Source organism: Rhinolophus hipposideros (assembly GCF_964194185.1).
Source record: "Rhinolophus hipposideros genome assembly, chromosome: 22".
Lineage (NCBI taxonomy): Eukaryota > Metazoa > Chordata > Mammalia > Chiroptera > Rhinolophidae > Rhinolophus > Rhinolophus hipposideros.
The window spans coordinates 15,370,194-15,394,414 of record NC_138068.1 but is presented as its reverse complement, the minus strand read 5'-3'; the positions used below and the strand labels follow the sequence as shown (position 1 = coordinate 15,394,414).

Below are 24,221 nucleotides of genomic sequence, written 5' to 3'. Positions count from 1 at the left end.
GGCGGGCGGAGCCTGGACGCGTCGGTGCCGGCGGAGACGCCCTGGGCTCGTGGAAGGGGCGGCCCCGGGAGCTTGGCCCGTCCTGGAGGAGCAGGAAGCGCCGAGTGCGGGGCCGAGGACACCCACCTGCGGACCCTGTGCACGCAGGTAGAGGCGGCGGCTCGGGTCCCGGAAGTCCCGTGGGCAGCTCCCCAGGTAGGGCCCAACCCGGGCCTGAGAATTGATGCCCCTCTTCCTGTCCGCCTTTGCCCGGTCCTTCCGTCCTGCCATCCGACCCTCGTTCTTTCCTGTTCGCGGGCCTGAATCCGACCCATCTGTAGCCATCAGAAGGGAACTCCAGGGTGGAGGAACTCACTCCGTCCTTGGATCTGGCCCAGAGGCTGCAGGCCCCCGGGACATACAGAACGGGGTTTCTGGAGATAAGGAGATTCAGAAACCTCTCAGGGGAGGCTGGCCCAGCGTCACCCCAGGCAGACTGCCTGACCTTGGGGAGAACACCCATCCTCTCTGGTACTAAGTATCTTCAGTTGCACAGTTGGGTCTAACCCTTGTCAGGTCCGCTTTGGGACTAGCTGGGTCTGATGGGGCAGCCGTGAAAGACGCTGGGAGCTGGGGTTGGTTATCTCCCTTCCAGAGCTAGAGGGATGCTTGTCCTCCTGCTCCCTCTGGTCCTAGGTGGACAGCCCTGCCCCCACCCCTTCCCAAATCTGGGAGCCCAGAAAGGCTGAAAGCTCCCACCCAAAGCAGCTTGTTCTGGCTTCCCTGTGCGGTAGTTGTGTGCTGGCCTGGGAGGGCTGTGGATGTTCCCAGAGTGGGCGCTGAGGCTTGGCCCCCCCTGTGAAGCCTGCCTGGAGCCCACCTGATCACTTTACAAACAGTGGGGCCACCGCTGTGTGGGCTTTGAATGCTAGTTAAGAAGTCTAAACTCTCAGCTGCAGGCTGGGACAGTGCATTGGAGTCTGACCTGTAGTGTCATCAGGACCAGCCTGGGTAGGTGGTGCTGTCACGACGCCAAAAAGATGCTGCTGCTGATAAATGGCATATACAGGCATTTATTGTGTTCTTGTGCTTTACATGAATTATGTCATTAACTACTCATGCATCCCCTTATCCCCATTTCAGAGGCTGAAACTGAGGCTCAAAGAGGTGAAGTGACTTATCGAAGGCAAGAGCTAGTAAGTGGCAGGGAGGGGATTAGAACCCAGTCTCCGGTGCCTCACCCACAATGTCCTGTTGCCACCCGGGAACTAGGCATCCGCTTATGAAGCCTTGACCTAGGCCAGTAGGAGAAGAAAGGAGGGGTTAGATGAGCAGGAAATTGGGGAATAGGATTCAGAGGGCTTGGAGAGGGTTACCCATGAGTCCCGAGAGGAATTCAGCTGACTAGGGTTCGGGAGTGGGGGAGATGAAGTGTTTGATTTTCGACATGTTAGTTGGGGATGAAGGGTGGCGTAGGAGAGCCAAGCAGAGCCTCCCTGCCTCTGGAGAGGACCAAGGAGGCAGAGCTGGGTCCTGGGGAGAGGCGATGCCTTCCGGGATGGGTACAGGTAGAGGAGGGGAGCCCAAGGCCTGGCTCACAGGAGTCTCCCCAAATGCTGAGCAGGCACATGTGGACATCTGCTCATGGGGGTGGAGGGAACAGGGAGAGGAAGGAATCCTAGGCTGAGAACGGTTTGAAAACTTGAGGACTTGTTTCATAGAGGGGGAAACTGAGGCCAGCGAGGTACTTGTCTGAGGACACTTTATGGGTGGATCAGAGTAGGACCCAGTGCTCCCTGGCTGCCATCTCTGCCATTCAACTCTTTCTGCTACCTCAGTGGCTCTCAATCTGAGCCAATTCTGTCAATGTTTGGAGACGATTTGTCACAACTGGAGGAGGGGTACTGTTGGCATCTAGTGGGTAGAGACCAGGGATACTGCTGAACATCCTACAATCCCCCCATAACAAAGTCCCAAACGTCAGTGATTCCCAAGTTGGGAACCCTTGTACTAGGGCGAGCTGAGCATGTCACAGACACACACATCAAGCTCTTTTGCCCTCAGCAGGGCAGATAGCTTAGCTCGGGCCTCCCACTGGGCAGACCTTTGCCCTTACCCCTGGTCTGCCCCTCCCATGCTTGCTCCTTTATTCCTGGAAGCTTCTAAAGTCCTCTCTGATTTTCCTGAACACAGTGGTCTAGAGCCCGGCCCACTACATGTCTGTCCTTGTCAGTCTGTCTGTTTCCAGACCTAAAGTCACAGAGTTGGGTGTTAGCTAAGCAGGGAGAAACCAAAGTGGAAAGTTTCACCCAACACAGAGTAGGTGCCTTGCAGATAAAATATTTATTAAATTTGAGTGACGTATTTGGAGTCCAAAAAGCTTCATTTTAATCCAGTTTTCATTTTAGCAATTCAAATTGTACCTTATGCGTGTGAAGCTCCATGTTTCTAATACGTTCCCAGGTGACACTGGTGCTGCTGGGCCTGGACCACACTTTGAGGGGCAGGGCATTCCAGCGCTGTGCAGAGAGGGGCTGTGGGCTGGGCTGCCCTCTCTGCAGACAACTGTGGTGCAGTTTGGGGACCGCAGAGTAGAAGGAACCATGGTATGGAGTCAGGAAACCAAGATATGAGTCATCACTCCCTCCCCCCACCCCATGGCCTCTTAGCGTAATAGAGTTTGGATAAGCCACTTCACATCTTTGAGGGATGGTCTTACATGGCAGCTGGTCCTCCAGGGGTTCTGATGCAAGGTCTGCGAGGGGGAAGTGCTCTGCCGAGGTGGGATGGCCTGGGTCCTGCCTGCCAGCCAGCGTGAGGGCAATGAGCTGAAGCTGGCAGGCAGGCACTGTGCCAGCGTGGAGGTGGCTCTCATTATAGCCCTGGCTCTTCTCCACGGCCGTGGCAGCCTCCTGCCTCTGGCTCACCTAGCTGTGCCTGGTATGGGAAAGCTGGAGGGACCGGTCTGGCTGTGGGAAGGAGGAGCAGCTTTGACGCGCCAAGAGCTAGGCCAAAGCCTGGATGTGGGTCGGGGCTGAGAACTATAGCCTAGAGATACTGGGGTCAACTGTGGGCCACAGATGCACTTCCCATCCTCCCAAGGAAATTGGGAAGGACTTTGGAGCTTGGGGCCTTCAACTGAGAGCTCCCTCCACCTGCAGCTGTAGGGGATTTGACCCTAGGAGTAGAGTTGGGCAGAGCCTACGGTACCTGGGGTACCCCCACCTCTGGTTCCCCACAAATCAGCCACAGTGGACCAGCAAGACCCCTTCCAACTTCTAGGACCAGGAGGCAGAAAGCTGATATCTGAACCCATTTCTCAGAAGGGAAAACCGAGACTTTCTCCTCCCCACTTCCTGGGAAGATATCAGCCTTTGGGGCATTACCCAGTAGGGTCCAGGGTCTGATATGTCATGAGGCTGCCCCTCATTGACCCCAGTGAGGGGTGCCTACCTCCTGCTGTTCCCACAGTTGAGCCATCCCAGTGGTCCACACCTAGGGTTCTGCAGCCACACAGGCCTGGGTTCGATTCCTCTCTTTACTTGTGATATTCCAGGCAAGTCACTCCACCTCTCTACGCCTCAGCTGGTGTGTCTGTAAACAGGAGTAATGACACCCACTCGACCAGCCTCGCGGGTTGTTGTGAAGATGAAATGAGCCCTGCCACTCAGTACCATGCTCATTATCATGACTCATGGCATTTAGAGGCTCAGAGCACCCCCAACCGCCTTACTCAGTGCCCTCATTTTACAGATGTGGGGATTGGCTCCTGGCGAAGGGAGGCAGCTGTCCAGGAGGGCCACTTTGGTCGGGGTGAGCCACAGCTAGAACCCCCATCTACCGGCATACCTCCCATCCTGAGACTGCTGCCTGTGTTCAAAGGTGTTCCAGGGGTAAGCTGGGGACCCAGAGGTCAGGCTGCGGAGCTTCCCCACGGAGGAAGGGGGAGCAGGCCTTAGTCCCACCACCACCTCCCTTTGCCAGCCCCAGCCATGAACTACGTGGGGCAGCTGGCGGAGACAGTGTTTGGGACGGTGAAGGAGCTGTACCAGGGCCTGAACCCAGCTACGCTGAGCGGTGGAATTGACGTGCTGGTGGTAAAGCAGGTGGACGGCTCCTTCCGCTGCTCGCCCTTCCACGTGCGTTTCGGCAAGCTGGGTGTCCTGCGGTCACGGGAGAAGGTGGTGAGTGCTGATAGCTGGCCAAGGGCCAATGCTGGGTGGGCTGTTGAAGCCAGGGCAGCCCCTCTTGTCCCAGGAGAGGACTTGGGCCCTCCTTAGTTGGGGATCTGTCCTCTGGACAGACTTCCCTTCTGTATTTTCTTGGAAGGTTTTGGTTTAGTTTGGGGGTTTTGGTCCAAGAGGGTTTCTGTTTCCACTGGAAGCAGCATGGTGGGGCAGTCCCCGGTGCTGGAGCCATCAGACCTGGCTCCAGCTTGCTAAGACCTTACCTGTGTGTTCCTGGTAAGTCACTTCACCTGTGCAAATGGATAAGGTCTCATCTGCCTGGTGATTAGATAGGAGCTGATAACACGCCCCAGGGCCAGGACTGTGCAAAGGTTAGTTCCTCTCCCTCAGGGAACCTGCACTGTCTTCACTGGGCTTGGGCAAACGTGACAGATTGTTGTTCGCACCAAGGCCTGGTGTGTGAAAAGAGGTTTGGTGGGCCCAGATCCCTTTCACACTGAGGTGAGCTTTCTAGAATCCTACTAGGAAAGTATAACCTTGTGGGAGACCATGTAGCTAAGCGGTTAAGGGCTTGGCTTGTAGGCTCAGACTTTCTAGGTTCATAGCCTCATTGGGCTACTTCCCAGTGAATGGCTTCACCCTCTGAGCCTCAGTTTCCTCATTTATAAAGTGAGAATAATGATAGGGCTGCAACAGCTTGTTGTAAATGTTAAACAGCATAGTCGCAATAAAACACTGTACAAAGTGAATAGGAAATGGTCATTCTTACCATGGCTGGTGTACTCCACAAATGTTTGAGCACTGTCCCGGGGCTGGGGCCACAACAGTAACGAGATGGATCAGGTCCTTGTTCTTATGGGGTGTGGAAGAGAGAGGAACACAGAAACCAAGGCACAAACAGGAATACCGTGACCAGGACACCTGCAACTGAGCCCCGAGAATGGGGAAATGTCAGGGGGCACAGAGCCTCTCTGAGAAGGGGAACTCTCAGAAGAAGCATGCCCCTCCGAGTGGGGAGCAGCCAGGCATGTCAAGGTCTCAAGGAGAGAGTTCCAGAAAGTGCAGGACTCAAGGAGCCGGGATCCCCCGTGTCCAGGACCAGCTGGGAGGCCAGTGGACTGGAATGTGGCAGTGAGTAAGGCCAACGGGGGGGACCACGCGTCCCCTGCCCCATCACACCTTGTTACAGGTAGACATTGAAATCAATGGGGAGCCAGTGGACTTGCACATGAAGCTGGGGGACAGCGGGGAGGCCTTCTTCGTCCAGGAGCTGGAGAGTGATGAGGTAAGTACCTGTGTCCTTCACACTACCTGCCTCTTCCCTTCCCTAGAACCCGCTGTGGATGGGGTCGTGGGTGTGTCACTGTCCCCACTGTGGGGAATACTGCATCATCAAGGGTCTGACGGCAGGGGATGGGTTGGTGCTGGCACACGGGATACGCTGTGAGAGCCTGGGGGGCGGTGGGGGCGAGGGCTGACTCACTTCCCAGGGGAAGCTGGGAAAGGTGTCTCAGAAGAGGACACTTGAGCTGGTCCCCTGAAGGCTAGGAAGGAGGACTTCCTTGGGCAGCTTGGCTAGGGGGAGCCTGCTGAGGAATGGCTGGGGACTGGAAAGCATAAGACGACTTGTTCTGGATCTGGGGCTAGCTCAGTGCAGCTGGAACATGGAAATGTGTGGGTGCTGGGTACAGAGAGGGGTGTTTGCAGATGGGAGGCAGGCCCAGCACAAGCCAGCAGAGGTGTTTAAATAGTTTGAGTTGGACAAACTCTAACAGTCCCTACTTTATGCCAGACACTGCAGTGGACTTGGGTAAGGGTAGACCCCTGCTTTCGAAGAAGATTCCCAGACTAGGCTGGGAGACAGACACATAAACAATGGATGATGAAACTGTTTGTTGCAATGATTGGGGTTGGAACCGAGGCTGAGGGTGGTCAGGGTGAACGTCCTGGAGGAGGTGACGCCTGGCCGAGACTTAAAAGGGAAGTAGGTGTGTACTGTGGTCGGTGTGGAGAGATGAGAGGCTGATACCCAGGTTTCTGGGATAGCACCCTGGCCTGCCTCATCCCTGTGAGGGCGTTCTGAGGCCAGCAGCCGTTCAAGGCCATGCGGCTGCCGCCTCTGTCCAGCCTCCATCCTGTTTGCCTGACCCCAGATGAGCTCACTCCAAAGCCTGGGACTCCAGCAGGGCTCAGAGTAACGGGGGGACAGGAGCGGCCCCCCTAAACTGTAGCCCCTCAGTCCTGCCCCTGGTCTGTTCCTCAGGAACCCGTGCCTCCCCGCCTGTGCACGTCACCCATCCCCTGGGGGGGCCTGTCTGGGTTCCCCTCGGACTCCCAGCTGGGTACAGCCAGTGAAGCAGAGCCCATCATCACCGGTGTGCCCTCCACGGGGCGGAAGAAGAGGCTTCGTAGGAGGAAACCCAGGCGGAAGGAGGACACAGTGGCAGCCGATTCTAGTTCTGAGGAGCTGGAGGCAGGCGCTGAGAGTGAGCTGTCCCTGCTGGAAAAGCCCAAGCCAGAGTCTCCAGGGTGTGTGGGGACCAGGTGGGAACTAATGGGTATGAGGATGCCAGCTGGGCTCGAAGCAGTTTCTTCTGCTGGTGCTGTGACCCTGGGCCATGGCTCCACCTCCCCGAGTCCCTGCTGTCCAGCTCCCGTGCCCTGCCCGGAGCGCCCTGGGCTATCAGTAATCATTTCTTTCCCTGTGGCCCCTCAGCAGTGTCCTGTCAGAAGGGGAGTCCTCGCCGCAGCCCAAAGACATCTATCCCTACTCTGATGGAGAGTGGTCCCCGCAGGCCAGGTGAGAGTCTAGGTGGGCTGCAGGCAGGGACTCAAGGCCAAGGTCTCAGAATGATTTCCATTTTTCTGATGCATAATGACTTAGAACACTTTTACTGTGTTTACCAGCCATTTGTGTACCTTCTTCGTAAAGCGTTTGTACAAGTCTTTGGCCCATTTTTTTAAAACTGTGGTAAAATGTACGTAACGCAATGTTTACCATTTTAACCATTTGAAAGCATACCATTCAGGGGCATTTAGTATATTCACAGTGTTGTGCCACCATCTAGTACAGCCTCTATCTAGTTGCAGAATTTTCTCGTCACCCCACCTGGACACCGAGTACCCATTAAGGAATCACAACCTTACCCAGTTTTTCACTTCTTTTACGGGTCTGCCTTCTTATTGTTGATTTGCTGGCGTCCTCTATATATTTATATATTCTTCATATATTCTGGCTCCGACACAGGCATAACTGTGTTACAAATATTTCTTCCCAGGCTAGGGTGGGCGGCAGTGGGGTGGCAGGCTGGCTCGGGGGCCTCTGAGTTCTTATTTCCTGCAGCCTCTCGTCAGGTGGGCTGACATCCCCTAAAAGCGACTCGGAGCTGGAGGTGCAGACGCCCGAGCCCCGCGCCCTGAGGGCTGAGTCCCACATGCAGTGGGCCTGGGGGAGGCTGCCTAAGGTGAGTTCCTCATGTCAGCCCCCATCTCTGCCTTTCAGGGGCTCCGTGGCCTCCGTGGGCCACCTCCCCAAAGCCTTGTGCGGTGTGGGAGGCAGACTCTGCACTGGCCCACATCCTCTCCCCTCTGTTTGAATGAAGGTGGGCAAGGCTGAGTGGCCTGTGTCCTCGACGGTCCCTGATGGCAGCACTGGGGCAGCCTCTGCTCCTCAAGGAGAGCCCAGCACCGCCTCCACCTCTGTGGCTGGTGTGGACCCTTCTGGAGCCCTGCTCCTGCCAACGGGGGCTGGCACTGACCTCCTTCAGCCTGACATGGACGTGCCTGCTCTGGCGGACCCCCTTCTTACCATCCCTGAGAGAACAGAAACCAAGACTCAGAAGTCCAGGGGTACGGGTCACCCTCCTGCCTCGAAATCATGGAGCTGGGCCGCTCTGGAGGGTCCAGCTCCCACCGGGCAGCCAGAAGGGTCCTCCAGGGGGAAAGGTGAGTGATGGCTGGATACCCCGCTGTTACCTCCTGGGTGGATTCTGTGACTTCAAGCATGTTTTGAGTACCTACTATGGGCCAGGTACTGTGTTTGGCACTAGCCTGTGGGGCTCCCAGTCCAGTGGGGCAGACAGATGACACATGCGTAAACCAGGAAGCATGTGACATGGGTGATCAGTGGGTGGGAGCGGGGCTATTTAAGTCATGTGGTCCGAGTGGGTGATGTCTGAGCTGAGACATCACCGATGGAGAGGTGGCCCAGTGAGGATCAAAGCGAAGAGAATTCTAGGCAGAAGGAACAGCATGTGTCAAGGCCGTGAGGAAGGAGAGAGTTTCATGTCTAGGGACTGAGGCAGCTGATGTGTCGAAAGTGAGGCAGTGGGGAGGTTGGGAAATGAAGCTGAGTTGATGAAGAAAGCTGGAAATTCGGCTCACGAGCAGGCGGTTTATCCCAAGAACGGGACGAGGCATGCAGCCTGCACTGCCCAAATCAGCAGTCACTAGCTACTTAAAGTGAATTAAAATTAAATAACATTGAAAATTCCATTTCTTCATCACACCACATTTTAAGTGTGCTGACAGTCACCTGTGGCTATTGGCTACTGTATTGGGCCAGCAGACATAGGGCATTTCTATCACCGTAAAAAGTCTACTGGACAGCGCTGCTTTAGAGTGTTCAGAGGCCAGGGGGACACGTACTGCTCACACTGCTGAGCACGTTAGGTCTACAGGTGTCCCCTCCTCTGCCCTCAGGCCCCCTGAAGAGAAGCCAGCACCTGGGCCCCAGTGACATCTACCTGGATGACTTGCCCTCTCTGGATTCTAAGAACGCAGCCCTTTACTTCCCCCAGAGGTGCCCGGGTTCTGGGTGCCAGGGTGTCTTGGGATCGGAGCCCGCGGGACCAGGGGTTGGCTGCCACGGGCCTGGGTGGGGTGAGCGCCCTCCTCCCAGCTGCCTCCTCTTCACGTCACTGATGGCCCGTTTGCCCTCAGTGACTGGGGCATGGGGGCCAGGAGGTGGAGTGAGCCCAGCAGCCAGAAGCTCTTGGAGGACCCCAACCCCAAACAGGAGCCAGAACCCACTCCGGACACAGTGGACACTGTAGTACTGTCCCTTTGTGGTGGACTGGCTGACAGCCGGGACATTTCCCTGGGTATGTTTGACCCTTCTGAGGACTGGCACTGAGGCTGGAAGCTGGGGCCGGGGGGACCCCAGAGGGTGGGGCAGCAGAACTGTGAGGCTGGGCCTGGAGCCCCTGCCATTCTGTGCCCTGTGGAGCCCACGTTCAGCCAGCAAGAGCAGGGCAGCCCCGTGAAGCAAATGCTTGATACCAAGTTGTGAGTGATCCTGTGAATCCACAATGGCCAGAGCCTGGGGTGGGAACAGCAGGGGCGAAAACCACAGGTAGGGAGGAGCCCTGCTGGGTCAAAGCCCCCACCTGCAGGAGGCCTGAGTGGTGGAGTGCAGGGGAGCCAGGAGGCGTGGGGCAGGGGGTCGTGGGATGTGTCAGTCTGCCCCTCACTCTCTGCCTCTGTGCCCAGAGAAATTCAACCAGCACATCGTCTCCTATCAGGATCTCACCAAAAACCCTGGCCTCCTGGAAGACCAGAACCTGGTGGTAAAAATCAATGAGAAGTACGTACCGAGGTTGGGCTGCCAGCAGCCCCAGAAGTCACCCCCACCCTCACCTTCATGGCTCTGTAGCTACTGTAGCCCTGACACCCTGTCTGTCTCCCCAGGCATTATAACTGGGCTGTAGCTGCCCCCATGATCCTCTCCCTGCAAGCCTTCCAGAAGAACTTACCCAAGGTAATGCTTAGAGCACCCCTGGGCCTCCTGGGGAAAGAAGCCATAGCCTCGGGGTAGAGGCCTTGGCCAGGAAGTGGAGCGTGGGCAGAGATGGGCCTGGGGCTGACCGGCTGCAAGACCCACCCTGGGAGAGGAGACCGAGGGCCCCTGAAGCCTCACCTGTGGTGTGGGGACAAAGCTCCACCCTTCCCTGGTTTCCTGGCATGGCTGAATCCTCGTGGATTTGGACTTGACTTCAGAGGAGCTCAGGAGAAACCAGAGGGAGATAAATATTTGCCTCCAACGAGAGATTTTGGATCTGAGAGACGAGGCTAGGGAGATGGAGCTCCCCATCCTCACCTTACCTGGAGACCCTCTCCAGGCAGGCTGCGGGGCTGGCTTGCTTTATCAGCACACATTTGCCGTGTACCTACTACGTGCCAGGGACAGTCATACCTTCCTAGACAGACAATTAATCAAAGACTCTGTCAGATGAATGTGAAATTCAGATGAATGTGAATATTGGGCAGGAGAGGTCTGGGTTGCATTGAGAGCCTACAACAGGGAGGTTGGCTGAGCAAGTGCCCACTGGGCAGAGATCGGAAGGATGAGTAAGTCTTAAGCTGGTGAGGGGTGGGAACAGCGTGTGCAGATGCTCAGAGAGGGGGAGGAACCCAGACTCTTCAGTTCCTGCCAGAGCGTCCACCCTGTCTGACCTGCACCTGCCCTTTCTGCCCCTCAGAATGGTCCAGGGCCTGACCTTGGTCTGTTCTTCACGGGGTTCGAATTGCCCAAAGAACATCAGTAACCAGATGGTGACAGCTGATGCCTCCCTTTGGTGACGCTCAGCTCCATCCTCTGGCTGGCTCTGGGTCTGAGCGAGGACCACAGCGTGTGGGGAGGAGGAGGGCCCTCTCCTGCCTGGCTCTCCTCACCTTACCCAGACAGACCCACACGGAGGCCCCTGGGAGATTCCCTCAGCCTGCTCCCAGCTCAAATGGGCACCCTGGCCAACCCATCCCGAGCCCACGTCCTCCTGACTTGGGTGTGCCATTCTGTGCTTGTAGGAAGCTGATATGTCTCCCAGGTGGACCTGGGCCCTCCCTGGGGATACCTAGCACAACTCTCTAGCGTTTTTCACAAGGTCATGTTGCCCCCACCAGACAGTGATGGGAGTAGACAGAGAGGGAGGCTGTTCATGGGGCAGAATCACTGACCTTAGGAGTTGGCTGTGTTGGTCTTGGAAGTTGAAGGCGGTAATGACCATAGACTTCCTGCTGCCACTTGGTGGCATCACGCAGGGAGTACCAGAGCTTAGAAACTCCCCAAGCTACTGTAGTACAGAGACTGACCCACACTATTTGGAGGCCAGGCCGAGGCTGGGCTAGAGCTAGCGGGTCAGGGCTGGGGTGGAGTGGGGACAGACAGAAGTGGCCCTTGGTCTCCTGGGCTTAGCTCCATGAGTCCTAGAGTGGAGGTGAACGTGCTTCTTCCGCACGTATCCAGACATTGACAGCACTTTGCTCGAGGGTCAGCCCCAGACTCTGGGCTCAGTGTGACCCCAAGGGCAATCTAAGGTGGGTTTGTATGGTGCCGGGGGAAAATGCCATGACCTTCATCTGCTCACAGGGCACCGTGGACAAGCTGGAGAAGGAGAAGATGCCCCGGAAGGGTGGGCGGTGGTGGTTTTCCTGGCGACGCCGGGATTTCTCAGCCGAGGAGGTGGGTGGTCAGAGTCCCAGGGCAGGGCCAGCGCAGGCAGGAGCCACACTTCACTGGATGGATCTTCTTCCCACAGCGCAATGCACAGAGGGAGAAGAACACAGCCAGGGAGCCAGGGCGGTGAGTTGACTTCCTGGGTGGAGCTGGAGCCTGGGGAGGAGTCTGGGAAGGGTCACCTGGAGGACAGGGATGGAGCCAGCACCCCTCCCCCAGCCATGGTTCTTTGTCACTCCCCAGTCACTCCTACACCCTTTCTTTTTCCTGAGAAATGCCCCCATTTCACAGATAGGAAAACTGAGACAGAGATGCAGCAAAGGCCTCACAGCCAGGAAATAGCAGAGCTGGAATGGGTGCCCGGACTCCCAGCCCAGACAAGGGGCTACTGTATTAAGGAGGGGCAGGGCCTCCCCTCTCCACCAGAGGCCAGCTGGCCTTGCTTCCTTTTTTACATTTGAAGTGACCCAGAACGCCCAGGGTTGGGTGGGAGGGTGACCAAAGATGAGTCAACTAAAGCCAAAGCAGGTGGGGTTGGGAATAAACCCTAAAATACACACTAGGTTTTTCAGGTAAATATCTCCAAGGCAGGCCCTGGCATCCTAGCTGGCGAGGCGCTGAGGGCTGAGAGCCCGGGCTCTCAGCTCTAGATGTGCTGTCACCTTTCTGGTTGTTTACTGCTAGCCTGCATCCTTATTCTGCTGCCAGCCCCACAGTGGGTGGTACCTCGAGGGAGGGGTTTCTGATCCCCTAGGTAGTCTCCAGAGGCGCAGGGACAGGTCCCAAGCCCCTCGTGGTCTGGCCTGCGGGGCAAGCATCTCCTGGGAGTGCAGGGCCTCCAGCTGGGGGAGGTGGCCTGAGAGCTGGGCTGCCCACAGGGACAAGACTGATGTCCTGAGCAGTGAGGATGACGCCCCAGACAGCCCTGTGATCCTTGAGGCTCCCTCCCTGCCACCCTCACCTCCCGTCTACATGCCTACCTACAAGAAGTCCCTCCGCCTCTCCTCTGATCAGATTGTAAGTATCGTGGAGGGGTGGGAGGGCGGTGAGAACTCTGTCCCAGAACCCGACAGGTCTCGGCTAAGGAATGGTTCCACAAAGCCACAGTCACCAAAGCCCAGAATCTGTCCCCTTGGCCACCTCCCTAACAGCCTCTGCTTGAACACCTCCAGGGGCAAGGGGCTCACTTCCTTGTATGCCAGCCCATTTCCCTGTCAGATGCTGTCAGTGGAAAAGCTCTATGCCATCCTAAAATCCCTACCTGCAGTGGCTCAGCTGGCTCTGGGTCTGCCCTTGGAAGCCACGCTAAAGTAATCAAATGCTGATGACAGCCCTTCAGATTTTGGCAACCCCAGTCCCCCCTCCCCCCGCCCCGAGTCATGTTTTCAAGCTCTGTAACTCGTGGCTCCTGTAATAAGAATGTCTTCTCTGAGTATGACTCTGTGGTCAGAGAGGTGCCCCGGGGGGTACTTGGCCAGCCTGTGCAGAGAAGGTGCCACCTTTGTGGTACCCTGGGGCTCACACACCGCTCACGTCAGCCAGGGCCTGGCAGCCTTGGTCACCAGTTGGCTGAGCTTCCCTGATCCTTCTCTATGGACCAAGCACAGGGCTGGGTCTCTCTTTAGGGGGATATCACAGGTACCCTAGCCTTAGTCAGGGGGCCGCCTGTGGGGATCCCCTCAGGGCCATCTATGGAGTGGGGTGTCCCCTGCCAAGAGCAGTGCCAGCCTTGGGGCTGACCTGAGAAACCTGACTGGGAGCCATGGGCCAGGCTTTGTCCCTGAACTGCACCCCAAAGGAACACAAAAGGAGGGTACAGTTCCTGTGCCTGGCACTTTGTGGGCAACGCCAGCACTCCCTCACTTCCTCCTCGTGGCCACCCTCGGCCCACGTGGGTGTGTCTGTGTGTGCTTGTCTCTGATGAGTTCTAGCAGGTTCTCTGAGTTGGGAAGGAGAGGAGAATGAGAGGCCTGGGGGATCAAAGGCCACAGTTTGGGGGGCACAGGGTGGATCGTGCCCGGCTGTCGCAGATCACAGCTCACCCCCTTTGCCCGGCCCCAGCGGCAGCTGAACCTGCAAGAAGGTGCCAACGACGTGGTCTTCAGTGTGACAACCCAGTACCAGGGCACCTGCCGCTGCAGGGCCACCATCTACCTGTGGAAATGGGACGACAAAGTGGTGATCTCAGACATCGATGGCACCATCACCAAGTGAGGCCGGGTTGGCCAGGGGAAGAGAGGGGCGTTCTGAAAACTCAGCTCTCTGTTCTGGGGGTGGGCAGACAGGGAGAGAGGCCTGTCTGCACCATCTTGGGGCTGCGGGGTAGGCCCCATGCGGGTCACGTGGGCTGCCTTGGAGTGACCCCTCCTTTGGGCTCTAGGTCGGATGCTCTGGGCCACATTCTGCCCCAGCTGGGGAAAGACTGGACACACCAGGGCATCACAAGTCTCTACCACAAAATCCACCTGTGAGTGCGGGGCGAGGGCAGGGCCCCAGGGAGGGGCTGACGGGACCTCTTAAGCTACCGTGGCCTCGGCCCTGGGAAGCCAAGCTTGGGGACCAGCAGAGCCCACAAGGGAAGAAGCCAGGGCATGTCCCTGGAATGCTGAGACCTACCTGCTGGTCCTTGGTTCTCCTGTGGCCTGGGATCTAACTGCTGGCCTTCCTGCTACAGCAGGAAGTCTACAGACCCTTGTCCATCCTGGTCCACTTGGGCCTCAGGACTCTGGCCATGCTCCTTCTACCGGGGACAGCCACCTCAGACCCAGCTCAGCTGTCCTAAGTCCCTTCCCTGCAAAAGCCTCTGGGTTTGGAGGCCAGAACCCCAGGGTTGGGCTGCGGTGGCTAAAGCCAAGAGGGCGGGATGGGGGATGGCTGGTCCCTGATGGCTCTGTGCCACCCCCAGAAATGGGTACAAGTTCCTGTACTGCTCGGCACGGGCCATCGGCATGGCTGACCTCACCAAGGCGTACCTTCAGTGGGTGAGCGAGCGCGGCTATGGCCTCCCCAAGGGCCCCATCCTGCTGTCTCCCAGCAGCCTCTTCTCCGCCCTGCACAGGTAACTCCCCTACCCCCGGTGGTGGGGGGGAGCACAGGCCCTTTGCCAGCCCAGGCCTGTGTCACCTGACCCTGCCATCCTCTGACTGCTACCCCTCCTCGGCTCCCTTCCCTGCCGTTGCCCCTGCTCCCCAGGGAGGTGATTGAGAAGAAGCCAGAGGTCTTTAAGATCGCCTGCCTGAGTGACATCCAACAGCTGTTTCTGCCCCACGGCCAGCCCTTCTATGCCGCCTTCGGGAACAGACCCAACGTGAGTATGTCCTCTCCGCGAGGGCTGAGCCACCTCCTCCCCACTTCCCAGCCCACCGGCCCTTTCCTGTCCCCCACAGGACATCACTGCCTACCGACACGTGGGCCTACCTGAATCTCGCATCTTTACAGTCAATCCCCGGGGAGAGCTCACCCAGGAGCCCATGAAGAACCACAAATCCACGTGAGGCCAAACCCTGCCACCTGTCCCCCACGCCCTGCCATGTCCCCATGCCCCAGCCTGTCCCTGGGCCCCAGTTCCACCTCCCTACCAGGGCCTCTGTTCCTTGCCCAGGGCTCTCAGAGGCTGTGGACTGGTGGCAGCGCAGGTTCTTAGTGACGACCCTTTTCTGTCCATAGATACGAACGGCTGGGTGAGGTGGTTGAGCTCCTTTTCCCGCCGGTGGCCCGTGGCCCAAGCACAGACCTAGCCAACCCTGAATACAGCAACTTCTGCTACTGGCGGGAGCCACTGACCTCTGTGGACCTTGATGCCCTGGCCTGAACCCGCCCAGGCTGCCTCGTCCTCTCTGGCCTGGCCCAGAACTGACTGGGTGTCCAGGGCATGGGGTTGGAAGCTGGGTGGGGAGGACGGGCACCGTGGGCTGGCTGGCAGCCTCTCTCCTTCCGGTCCTGTTCTCCTGTCTCCTGCCAGCTAAGCTGCAGGGGGCAGGGCAGCTGCTCCAGGCCTCAGCATGGCCCTGGCTGGTAGCAATTAAATGATTGTCACCTGGGCCCTTGCAGCAGCATTCTGTGCCCTTGACATCTCTGTCCCTATCACCCTGAGACTCTGCCTCATCTCCTAATTAGGACAGAGAGAATAGAGCTCCCACTGAGGCTTCAGAGTTGGAAGCACAGGGCAGGTGGGTGGCAGCAGTGGGCAGTAGTTGAATAGCATCTGGGAAGAACGCAGTGCTCCCCCACTGCCTTTTGGGAGCCTGGACCGTCCGTACCCTCTGAGGCCAGAGCCTCGCATAGCCCTGGCCCCTCCCCACAGCTCTTGAGCCAGACGTTGCAGCACATCCCAAGCTCAGATGCTGCAGTGTCCTCTGAAATCAGGAAACGGGGAGCCCAGGGCAATGCAAGGACCAAGAGAATATGACTCTCACTTGGCCTAGCCTGCCCCCAGCAGCTGCTCCTGCTCCTCCCAGCAGCTCCCCTGGGGACACAGGCAGGTGGGGTTGGTCTGCCCTCCTCTAGCCTGGTCAGTTCAGTGCCTACACAGCTGCTGAGTGGGCCGTTGCCTGAGGAGCTGTGGGAAGGAGGGCTGGCACCCCACTGTAGCCTTCCCTCTCTCCGTCTTCGGGGAAGAAAATACCTTTAGATGGGCTGAAAGCTTTAATCCAGGCCTGCCCTTCCCCGATAGCACCACAGTGGAGGGCAGGGTACCCAATGTTGAGACACCAGAAGGCAGGGCTACAGGGACCTACAAAACAGCACGGGAGGGCTCGTGCTGCTGTGGGGAAACTGAGGCCTGGAGCCTCAGCAGACAGGCATCAGGGTCTTGGAATTGTGCAGGCTGAACACTTGTGTTTTCAGATTGTCCGTTGGTGGTGTCATACCTGAATTTCTTAGGACTTTGTGAACGGAACATCCAGGCGGGGTTGGGTTTACAGGGATATTGGAAACTAGGCCTGGAGCCCTCTCCCTCCAGCTGTGGCCTCTTGCCCAGGGTCTGACCTCATTCAGGCCATGACGTACAAGAAGGGCTGCTCTCTGGAGAGAGGCCCTAAGCTGGGGGGAAAGAACCACCCCCGCCCCCAAATGGAAAGGAGAGGACTGTGTGTGAACCAGAGTGCCCTGAACACATCTTTGGGGAAGAAAAAGGATAAATTGAAGTGGTGTCTCCAAACAGATCGCCTGGACCCAATCTTCCTCAAGAATCTACAGCTGCCTAAGCCCTCACCTTGGGGAGAATCAAAAGGAATAAAGAGAACTCTGGCTGAATCTTCGTGTTTCTGTTCCACCCTGAAGGACCTCGGGGTGGTGGGAACCTCGGGGTGGTGGGAACCTCTGGTCCTTGGTTCAGAAACAGCACCCGTGAAGCTGCTAGGCATGAGGACAGTACCAGTGGGCATCACCTTCCTGCAGAAACTGAGCCCAGAATCCTGGGGAGGCATGCTGAGGGGACAAAGGAACCAGAAGCCTCCATGGGCTGGGGCCCCAGCTGTGGACAGGCCCCTGTCTTGAGAGAATGGCTCTGCAGGTCTTTGCACAGAGGCCAACTTATGTGTCCGCAGAAGAGCGATTTGCAGACAGGATTGTGAGGTCTCTTAGGTCCACCCTGGCCTTCAGGCATCACGTGCTTGCCTTGACTGCTATCCTGAGTTGTCCAGTTGGTGCAGCCCTGAGCGTGGGTGAGCTGGAGCCTGGGACACTCTTGGAGCTGGACCAAGACTGGCATCTGCACTGGCCAGGCGTGGCTGGGAGGCATGGCGTGAGCTCTGGGTTGAGGTCCCTAGGGCTGATGGGATCTGGGGTTGGGTCCTGTCCGGCCCGCCTAGTCGGCCTGCCCTGGCCGTGCCTGCTCGGCCAGCTGGGCCCGGCAGTCCAACAGGTCGTCCCGGAGGCGGGCGATGTCCTGTGCGTGCTGGGCCAGCGTGCGATTCAGCTGGTCCACATGGTCCCATAGACCCTCCCGGGACCTGAGCGACTTGGTGGGCAAGCTGTCCAGGTCTGCAGCCATCAGGCCCAGCTTCCCACATGCATCCTCCACTTGTGCTACCCTCTGGTCGAAGTGGCCCATTGCGTGCTGGAGTTCCTGGGCTGTGTCCTGGCAGCGGCTCAGCCCGCCAGCCACACCGGCCACACCGGCCTTGAGTTGCTCCAGCTCCCCCCGCAGGCTCAGGACCTGCCTGTGGCCAGCCCGAAGCCGCGAGCCTTGGCTGCTGACCTGCTCCTGGATGGCGTGGACCTCGGCCTCCACCTTGCGCTCCCGCTCATCCAGGGATGTGTTGGCGGCCAAGAAGGCATCAGAGTACTGGCTGACGGAGTCACTGAGGCCTGTGAGCGACTTGCTCACCGAGTTCAGATTGACCTTGAGCAGGGTAATCTCCCCCTGGAGTGAGCTGCCTGTCGCTCCGGCCAGCTGCCCCTGGACCTCGGCCACGGTGCCATTGAGCTGCTGGAGCAGGGCCGTGTGGCTGGCTACCTGGCGTAGAAGGACCGCAATCTGGCTCTGCCAGGCCTTCACCTCTGCCATGAGGTTGTCCAGGAGGGCTGAGGTGGTGCTGGGGGTGCATGAGGTCTCCAGCGAAACCAGCCGTTGTTCCAGCACGGCCAGCTCTGTCTGCACCAGGGGCCATGCCGACCTCCCCGGTGGAGTGCTGTCATGGCTTAGCTCCCCAGCCAGTGCCACCAGGCGCTCCTCCAGGCCCTGCACACGCTCTTCCAGCATGGTCCTGAAGCCGCCCACACCCCATCCCCCCTCCTTCATCCCCAGACAGCAGCCCCTCATGCCACTCTCCGTCCCATTGAGGGTCTCCAGGCCCTCAAGAAGTCCATCAACACCCCCATCAAGCATGGCCGCAGACAGCCGTGTGAGCTCATCCCTGGAGGTGGGGCCATGGCCCCTTTGGGCCTCAGTGACTACCTGTAGATTCCTCTCGAGGCTGTCCATGCGGGCACTGACCAGGGCCAGCTCGCTGCAGCAGCTCCCAGCGCCAGCCACACTTAGGCCTTGCAGCCGGGTGCCAAGCTGTGAGAGCTCCCGGCGCAGGGCCAGCTCCCGGCCATCCAGGCTCTGGTGCAGCCTTCGGCTGGCGGCCTGGCCCTCCTCACACTGCTGCCGAACCTCCTGCACCCGCAGATCACATGTGCTCTGGACGCCTTGCAGCTTCTGCTCGAAGCCATCCAGCAGGCTCCCCCAGAGTCGGTGCAGCCGTCGGTCCACATACTCATCCAACAGGGCCAGGGAGGTGAGTGGAGATGGGGGGGCCTCCCGCAGCTGCTGCAGGTGGGCCTCGTGGCCAAGGGCCAGCCCGTGCACCTCATGCAGCAGCTGCACTTTGCTCTGGAGCGTGTTGCTCACCTCTGTCACCTTGCTCAAGATCTCGTCCAGGGGAGGTGTAAGCGGCCTTCCAGCTCTGTCTCCAGGGTTCACAAACCCCTCGGGGATGACCTCAAAGCCCACTGGGGCAGTAGGAGCTCTGGGGCCACCAGTAATCCTGCTGGGGTCCTCGTGGCTGGTCAGCAGGCCACTGAGAGTACCATATGCTTGTGCCAGGCGCTGGACATCACCCTCCAGGCGTTCCAGCCGCTCTCCAAACAGCCCTGGGCCTTTCCTTCCTGGGAAAGAGGAGGAGAGAACTGCAGGGGTGTCGTTGGCCTGGCTGGCTCAGCTGGTCCTGTTGCCCGGCCACCTGAGAGATTTTCTACTCTAAGTCAACCTCGCGGGGCATAGCTCCACCAGCTTTTGGAGGAGGCCCAGGGGCTCACCCTTCTGCCCAGCATGAGATGCACCCTGCCAGCTCTGCCTGAGCTCAGCCAGCCTGGGTCAGTCCTTTTCCCACATCCCTCCCCCCAAGAAACCCAACTACCTTGGTAGGGTCTCTACAGGCAGACTCACCGTAGGGGCTGGGCGCCGCTCTGCTAGAAGGAGGGGGCCTGGGGCCTGGTCCCAGCTGCCCAGAGGGAATCTGGGACTCAGGCTCTGAATGGGGCGGGGTGGCCCGAGGGTCTGTGAGGTGCTCAGGGCAGCTTTGTCCAGTGAGCCCGGGGCAGCAACGCCAGGAGAGCTCCGTCACAGTCTTGTAGCCGACTTTGTATTTGGGTCTGAGCACCGTGCGGTACCTGGGCCAGGGATGGGGAGAGGGCAGGGTCCTGTACCTGTGGTCTGAGGTGCCTGCCTCCTGGCAGGTGGCCTTGTGCCCTGGCTGGTATTCAGGGCCACTCTCAGACACGTGCATACAGCCTAGAAGTCTTCCCAACTCCACAACACCCCCAGGGGTTTCCTTTTTCTATGCTTAAGGTGACAGGGCTGGAGGGTGGAAGTAGGCCTTGCCAAGGCTCAGATGCATTAGGGAAGCGTGTAGGAAGAAGCCCCACCCCCTCTGGTTTGCCTGGGGAGAAGACAAGCAGGAATTTGGCCCCAACGCTCCCAAGATCACTTGGACCCACTTGAGCTTATACTGCCATCAGAAATTCCACTCTGGCTTTGGTGGTACCTTGAATAATTCTGACAAAGCCTCAGCCCCCACCCCAGCCCCCCACCCCTGTGGGTAGGTGAGGGGTACTGCCCTGGAGCTGGGGCAGGCAACCCCTCTCACTGCCTGGGGGCCATTCTGGACTCCCATCGGCTCCCCTTAGGCCTTTCCACTTCTCCCTAGCTGACTCCGAGAACTCAGCTCTGATCGCAGAGGCGAGTGACAGGACACCTTTGATTTTGAGCACAGAGAGGAAGGCCCAGGGTGGAAGGCAGCACAGGGGCCACTCCCTCACCTGGTCAGCAGTGTACCTGTCCCCATTCATCCACTGACACATGGAAGCAAACAGATTTGTTTTCAAACCTGCATTTGAACCTCTCCGAGCACAGACCTGTGTGCAATATGACACGTCCTCACATGGCCCCATGTGTCCAGCCTGAGCCCCACACCGGGCCTACCTTCTCCACTGTCAGCACAGGCCTCCTTGAGTCTGACCAGGTCCTTTGGCATCAACCATGCCAATGTGACCCTCTGCTTTCCCCTGTCCCCCCAGCCCCATGCTGCTTCTTCCTTGCCTGGTGCTGCCTCTCCCCCAGGAACCCTCCCCTGGTCCCCTGTGGGCTCCGACCTGAGCCTGCCCCTGACTCCTCCCTGGCCCCCTCGAGCATCCAGCTGGGGTGGGGGCTGCGGTAGGCTCTCTGAAGTCCAAGGAGTTACAGCCCTTGTAGAGTTGGCTGCTGCTCTCAGCTGAAGGCAGGCCTGGGTGGGGCGTGTGCCCAGGGACCCCGAGTGGGTGGGATGAGGGTGCACTCACGTGACTGTCCCGGGGCACTTGGGCCCCCATCCACACTGCCGGTACTCAGCCTTTATGTAGCTCTCTGCTCCCTCCTGGAGGACACAGGTCACATTCCTGTGCACCACGTAGGCGCAGAGGGCCCTGCAGGGGAGAATGGCATCCTTGGAATATCTGTCCTGGGCCAGGCCCTCTGAGGCTCCTTAGCCCTTCCCCCCAACTGTGGACCTCAGCAGAAGAGACCTCCATCTTTCTTCTACCCCTTGTCCTTGATCCTGGGAGCCAGCGCCCTCGGCCTGGGGTCCAGCCCTGCTGCTAGTCTCTTTGATCCCAGCCTCCCTAATGAGTTGGTCACTGGGCTAAGCTCTGCACTGAACCCGGAGCCTGGTGTGGCCGCATTTCCTCAGTCTGACCTCTGCTCTCCCTGCCCGGAGAAGAAGCCCCTCCCCCCAGATTCCCCATCAAGGACCTTTCCACATTCCCCACCCTTCCCCAACTCCTCCACTGGTTCTCAATTCCTCATCTCAGCATTTGATGCTTCCGAGATCCCAATTTAGTGCCTGAGTGTCTTCGAGACCACACTTCTCCCTTCCTCCCCTGACTGACTCCTGGGGAAATGCACCCCGCCTTGTAGCTTTGGGGCCCCTGCCTCTGATCCTGGTTCCTCATTCTCACATCATTTCTACCACCTCCTCCAGGAAGCCTACTCTGATGTGCCCAGGCACATTGAGTGTCAGCTTTGGGCTGGACGCTCTCCTTCTACAGTACCTCTCACATGCAGCTAGAGTTCAACTTCAGCTCCACCCCAGGCAGAGCCCCTAACCCACCTGAGCTAGGCCAGTTCTCAAGCCACTGCCGCTAAAGACCAGAAGCTGAGGCAGGGGCCGGACAGCAGCTCCTCCTTACAGGCCACAAATGTGGGGGAGGCAGCTGCCTGACATAAACTGGCCACCTGTAGTCTGTTGTTAGACTCTGGAGCCCAGGAACCCAGGACCCAGGCGCCCCCAGCAGCTGAGGCCCAGCCACATCGCGGCTGCCAAGGGCTGGCTGGGGCCGGGCTGCCCAAGGGAGCGCAGGCCGCTGGGCGCAGGGATCCCTCCCCTCCCTCCTGGGGCAGGGGACCGAGGGGCGGCCCCGCGTGGTGTGTGTGTGCGGGGGGAGCCCCGCGTGCTCCGCGCGCGGACCGCCCTCCCTCCGCTCCCTCCACCTGGTCCGCTGCGCCCGGGGTGTGCACACAGCGCAGCTGGAAAATGTTACTTCTCTGGAAAGGTTTCCGCGGGCACTGCCAGGATCCCCGCCGCCGCGCCAGGCCCCCTCGGCTTGTGTTTCCTCACCAGCCCCTCAGCCTCCTGCGGCGTGGGGCGCCCGCTGGGCAGGGGCTTGGCCCCGGGAGCCGCCCCCTCCGCGCCGCGGCCTCGGGTGCCCGGCGCCCCGCCGCCCGCGCGCGATCGGGGCAGGTGGGCGCCGCCCGCGGGGCCGCCCCCCCCCGCCCCCCGCCCGCCGCGCGGCCCGCGCTTACTTGTGCGGCCCCGGACGCAGGCGCGGGTGCCATCCCGTCGTGTAGAGGCTGTAGCGGGACGCGGCGGGCGGCGCGGGCCGCGAGAGGAGCGGGGTGCCCCTGGCCTGCGCCCCGGAGAGCAGCGCCGCGACGGCGCACAGCCACACCGGCAGGCGGCGGCCCATCGCCGCCGCCCCCGGGTCCCCACCTGGCCCCATGCGGGGCCCCCGCCGGTGCCCGCCCGCCCGCGTCCCGCCGCCGCTCGCGGCCCCCGCAGCTCGCTGGCCCGGCCGCCTGGCGCTTCGCAGCGGCTGCGTCCCGCGGAGTGGCCGGCGCTTCTCGCGGCTGGGGCCGCGGAGGGGAGGCGGGAGGCGGGCTCTGCGCGGATTAGCATAAACTTGGGGCCGCGTCGCTCTCCTCCGCCGGCCCCCTCTCTGCCGCCAGACCCCCGCCCTGACTCCGAGCTGACGCCCGAGGGGCCGCCCGCAAGCAAGAGGTTAAGGAGGGAGCGACCCCGGGGTGGCAGGGGCGCACGCAGGCCGTGGCGCCCAGGGGTGCCCCCAAACACGCCCAGCCACGGCCGGAGCCCGCGTGCACGGGTGAGAACAGAGCCAGACCCCCGGGACCCGCGTGGGCCTGGGGCTCTCCGGAGCGGCCCACCCGCCGGACACACTGCTCTTCAAAGCCAGTGTGCACCTGGGGACGGCGGCCCACGACTTCGGAGCGGAGATGACCGTAGTTTGGGTAGCGCCAGCACCACCTCCGCAGCCCCCTCCTTGGAACAGGCCCCAGACCGTCCCTGTTGGCTAGCTCTGCCTCCTTGCACTGTCATTGTCATTGTCTGGAAGTGCCCAGGACATCTGATAAGTCTGCTGTCCCCTCCCCAGGCATCTTAACTCCTCCCTGTTCCCTAACCCTCTGCAACCCAGTCTGGTGGTCAGGCTGTCCCTCTGGTGTCCTGATGGGGTCCGTGTTATCCCTGTGTCTCAGGTACGGGCTGCATGGAGCCCCAAATGCCTGTCACCTCTCCAGCCCAGCCAGTGATGCTCTGATTCTCTTTGGGCATCTAAAGCTCTTAGCCCGCTGGACCACACAGCACTGGCTCCTTAGTAGCATCTGGTCAAAGAAAACCTTTAGGTCTTTCTCACAAAGAGCTGCTGTTAAGCCAGGCTGCCTCCATATTTCCCTTGGGAAGTTGACTCTTGGAACCCAAGAGTTGGCCCTCATAGTCAACCTCATTCAAAATCATCTCGTTGACGTTCTGACCTGCACAGAGCCTTTTGAATCCTGGTACTGTCATCCAACAGAGTGGCACATCTTCCTGGCTTTGTCTCATGCACACAGGTGACCACAGCTTTCTGTGCCTTTACCCAAGTAGCTGATAGGCGTGCACAAGGTGAGGAACTCTGAGGCACTTGGAGACACGTCATTCCAACCTGACTTTGAGATGCAAATCCACATCCCTTCAGGTAAAGGGATGATATCGAGGATCTGGAAGGGGGCAGCTCTGCAACCCACAAGTATGCCTCTGCCCTCTCCCAGCACAGTGGCTTGTGGGTCCTGCGAGGCAGACACCTGAGCCAGCCAAGCTAACTGTTCTTTGTCCTGGGCTTGGGAATTGGAATACAGAGGCTGATGGAATCCAGCTTCAAGATGGGGGCTGTACTAGTTTCCTAGGGCTGCCATAACAAATTACCACAAACTTTGTGGCTGAAAACAATAGAAATCTATTCTCCCCCAATCCTGGAGACTGGAAATCTGAAATCAAGGTGTCATCATAGCTATTCTCCTTCCAGAGGCTCTAGGAAAGGATCCTTCCTTGCCTCTTCCAGCTTCTGAGGGCTCCTGGCATTCCTTGGCA

The 24,221-nt window shown here is 59.2% G+C and overlaps 2 protein-coding genes across 4 annotated transcripts; one reads left to right on the top strand and one right to left on the bottom strand.

Annotated features, from left to right (window-relative positions):
* The first annotated feature begins 3 nt into the window (after positions 1–3).
* Positions 4–16,870, top strand: LPIN3 (lipin 3). 3 transcript variants are annotated; one of them, XM_081033978.1, is made up of 22 exons: positions 33–195; positions 1,123–1,175; positions 3,733–3,872; positions 3,964–4,163; positions 5,356–5,451; positions 6,430–6,695; positions 6,883–6,966; positions 7,510–7,630; positions 7,769–8,111; positions 8,868–8,967; positions 9,108–9,268; positions 9,657–9,750; positions 9,855–9,924; positions 11,533–11,625; positions 11,702–11,745; positions 12,498–12,636; positions 13,681–13,829; positions 14,000–14,086; positions 14,525–14,677; positions 14,812–14,926; positions 15,006–15,109; positions 15,286–16,870. In XM_081033978.1, exons 4-22 carry the CDS (start codon positions 3,972–3,974, stop codon positions 15,428–15,430), a joined length of 2,556 nt encoding a protein of 851 aa, XP_080890104.1. In that variant the 5' UTR covers positions 33–195; positions 1,123–1,175; positions 3,733–3,872; positions 3,964–3,971; the 3' UTR covers positions 15,431–16,870. The 3 variants fall into 3 exon arrangements, with proteins under 3 accessions (XP_080890102.1, XP_080890104.1, XP_080890103.1); XM_081033976.1 differs by lacking the exon at positions 1,123–1,175 and having other exon boundaries at positions 4–147; XM_081033977.1 differs by lacking the exon at positions 1,123–1,175 and having other exon boundaries at positions 39–195.
* On the bottom strand, positions 16,861–22,545 carry EMILIN3 (elastin microfibril interfacer 3; the record flags this gene model as incomplete). Its single annotated transcript, XM_081033979.1, has 4 exons — positions 16,861–19,212; positions 19,493–19,716; positions 20,884–21,006; positions 22,382–22,545. 4 exons carry the CDS (start codon positions 22,543–22,545, stop codon positions 17,426–17,428), a joined length of 2,298 nt encoding a protein of 765 aa, XP_080890105.1. The 3' UTR covers positions 16,861–17,425.
* Between the last annotated feature and the right edge of the window lie 1,676 nt (positions 22,546–24,221).

Coding starts and splice junctions, on each gene's coding strand:
- LPIN3 (XM_081033976.1), top strand. CDS start 3,972: ATGAACTACGTGGGGCAGCTGGCGGAGACAGTGTTTGGGACGGTGAAG. Junction 6,967..7,509: donor GAGTGGTCCCCGCAGGCCAG/GTGAGAGTCTAG, acceptor TATTTCCTGCAG/CCTCTCGTCAGGTGGGCTGA. Junction 9,269..9,656: donor CAGCCGGGACATTTCCCTGG/GTATGTTTGACC, acceptor CTCTGTGCCCAG/AGAAATTCAACCAGCACATC.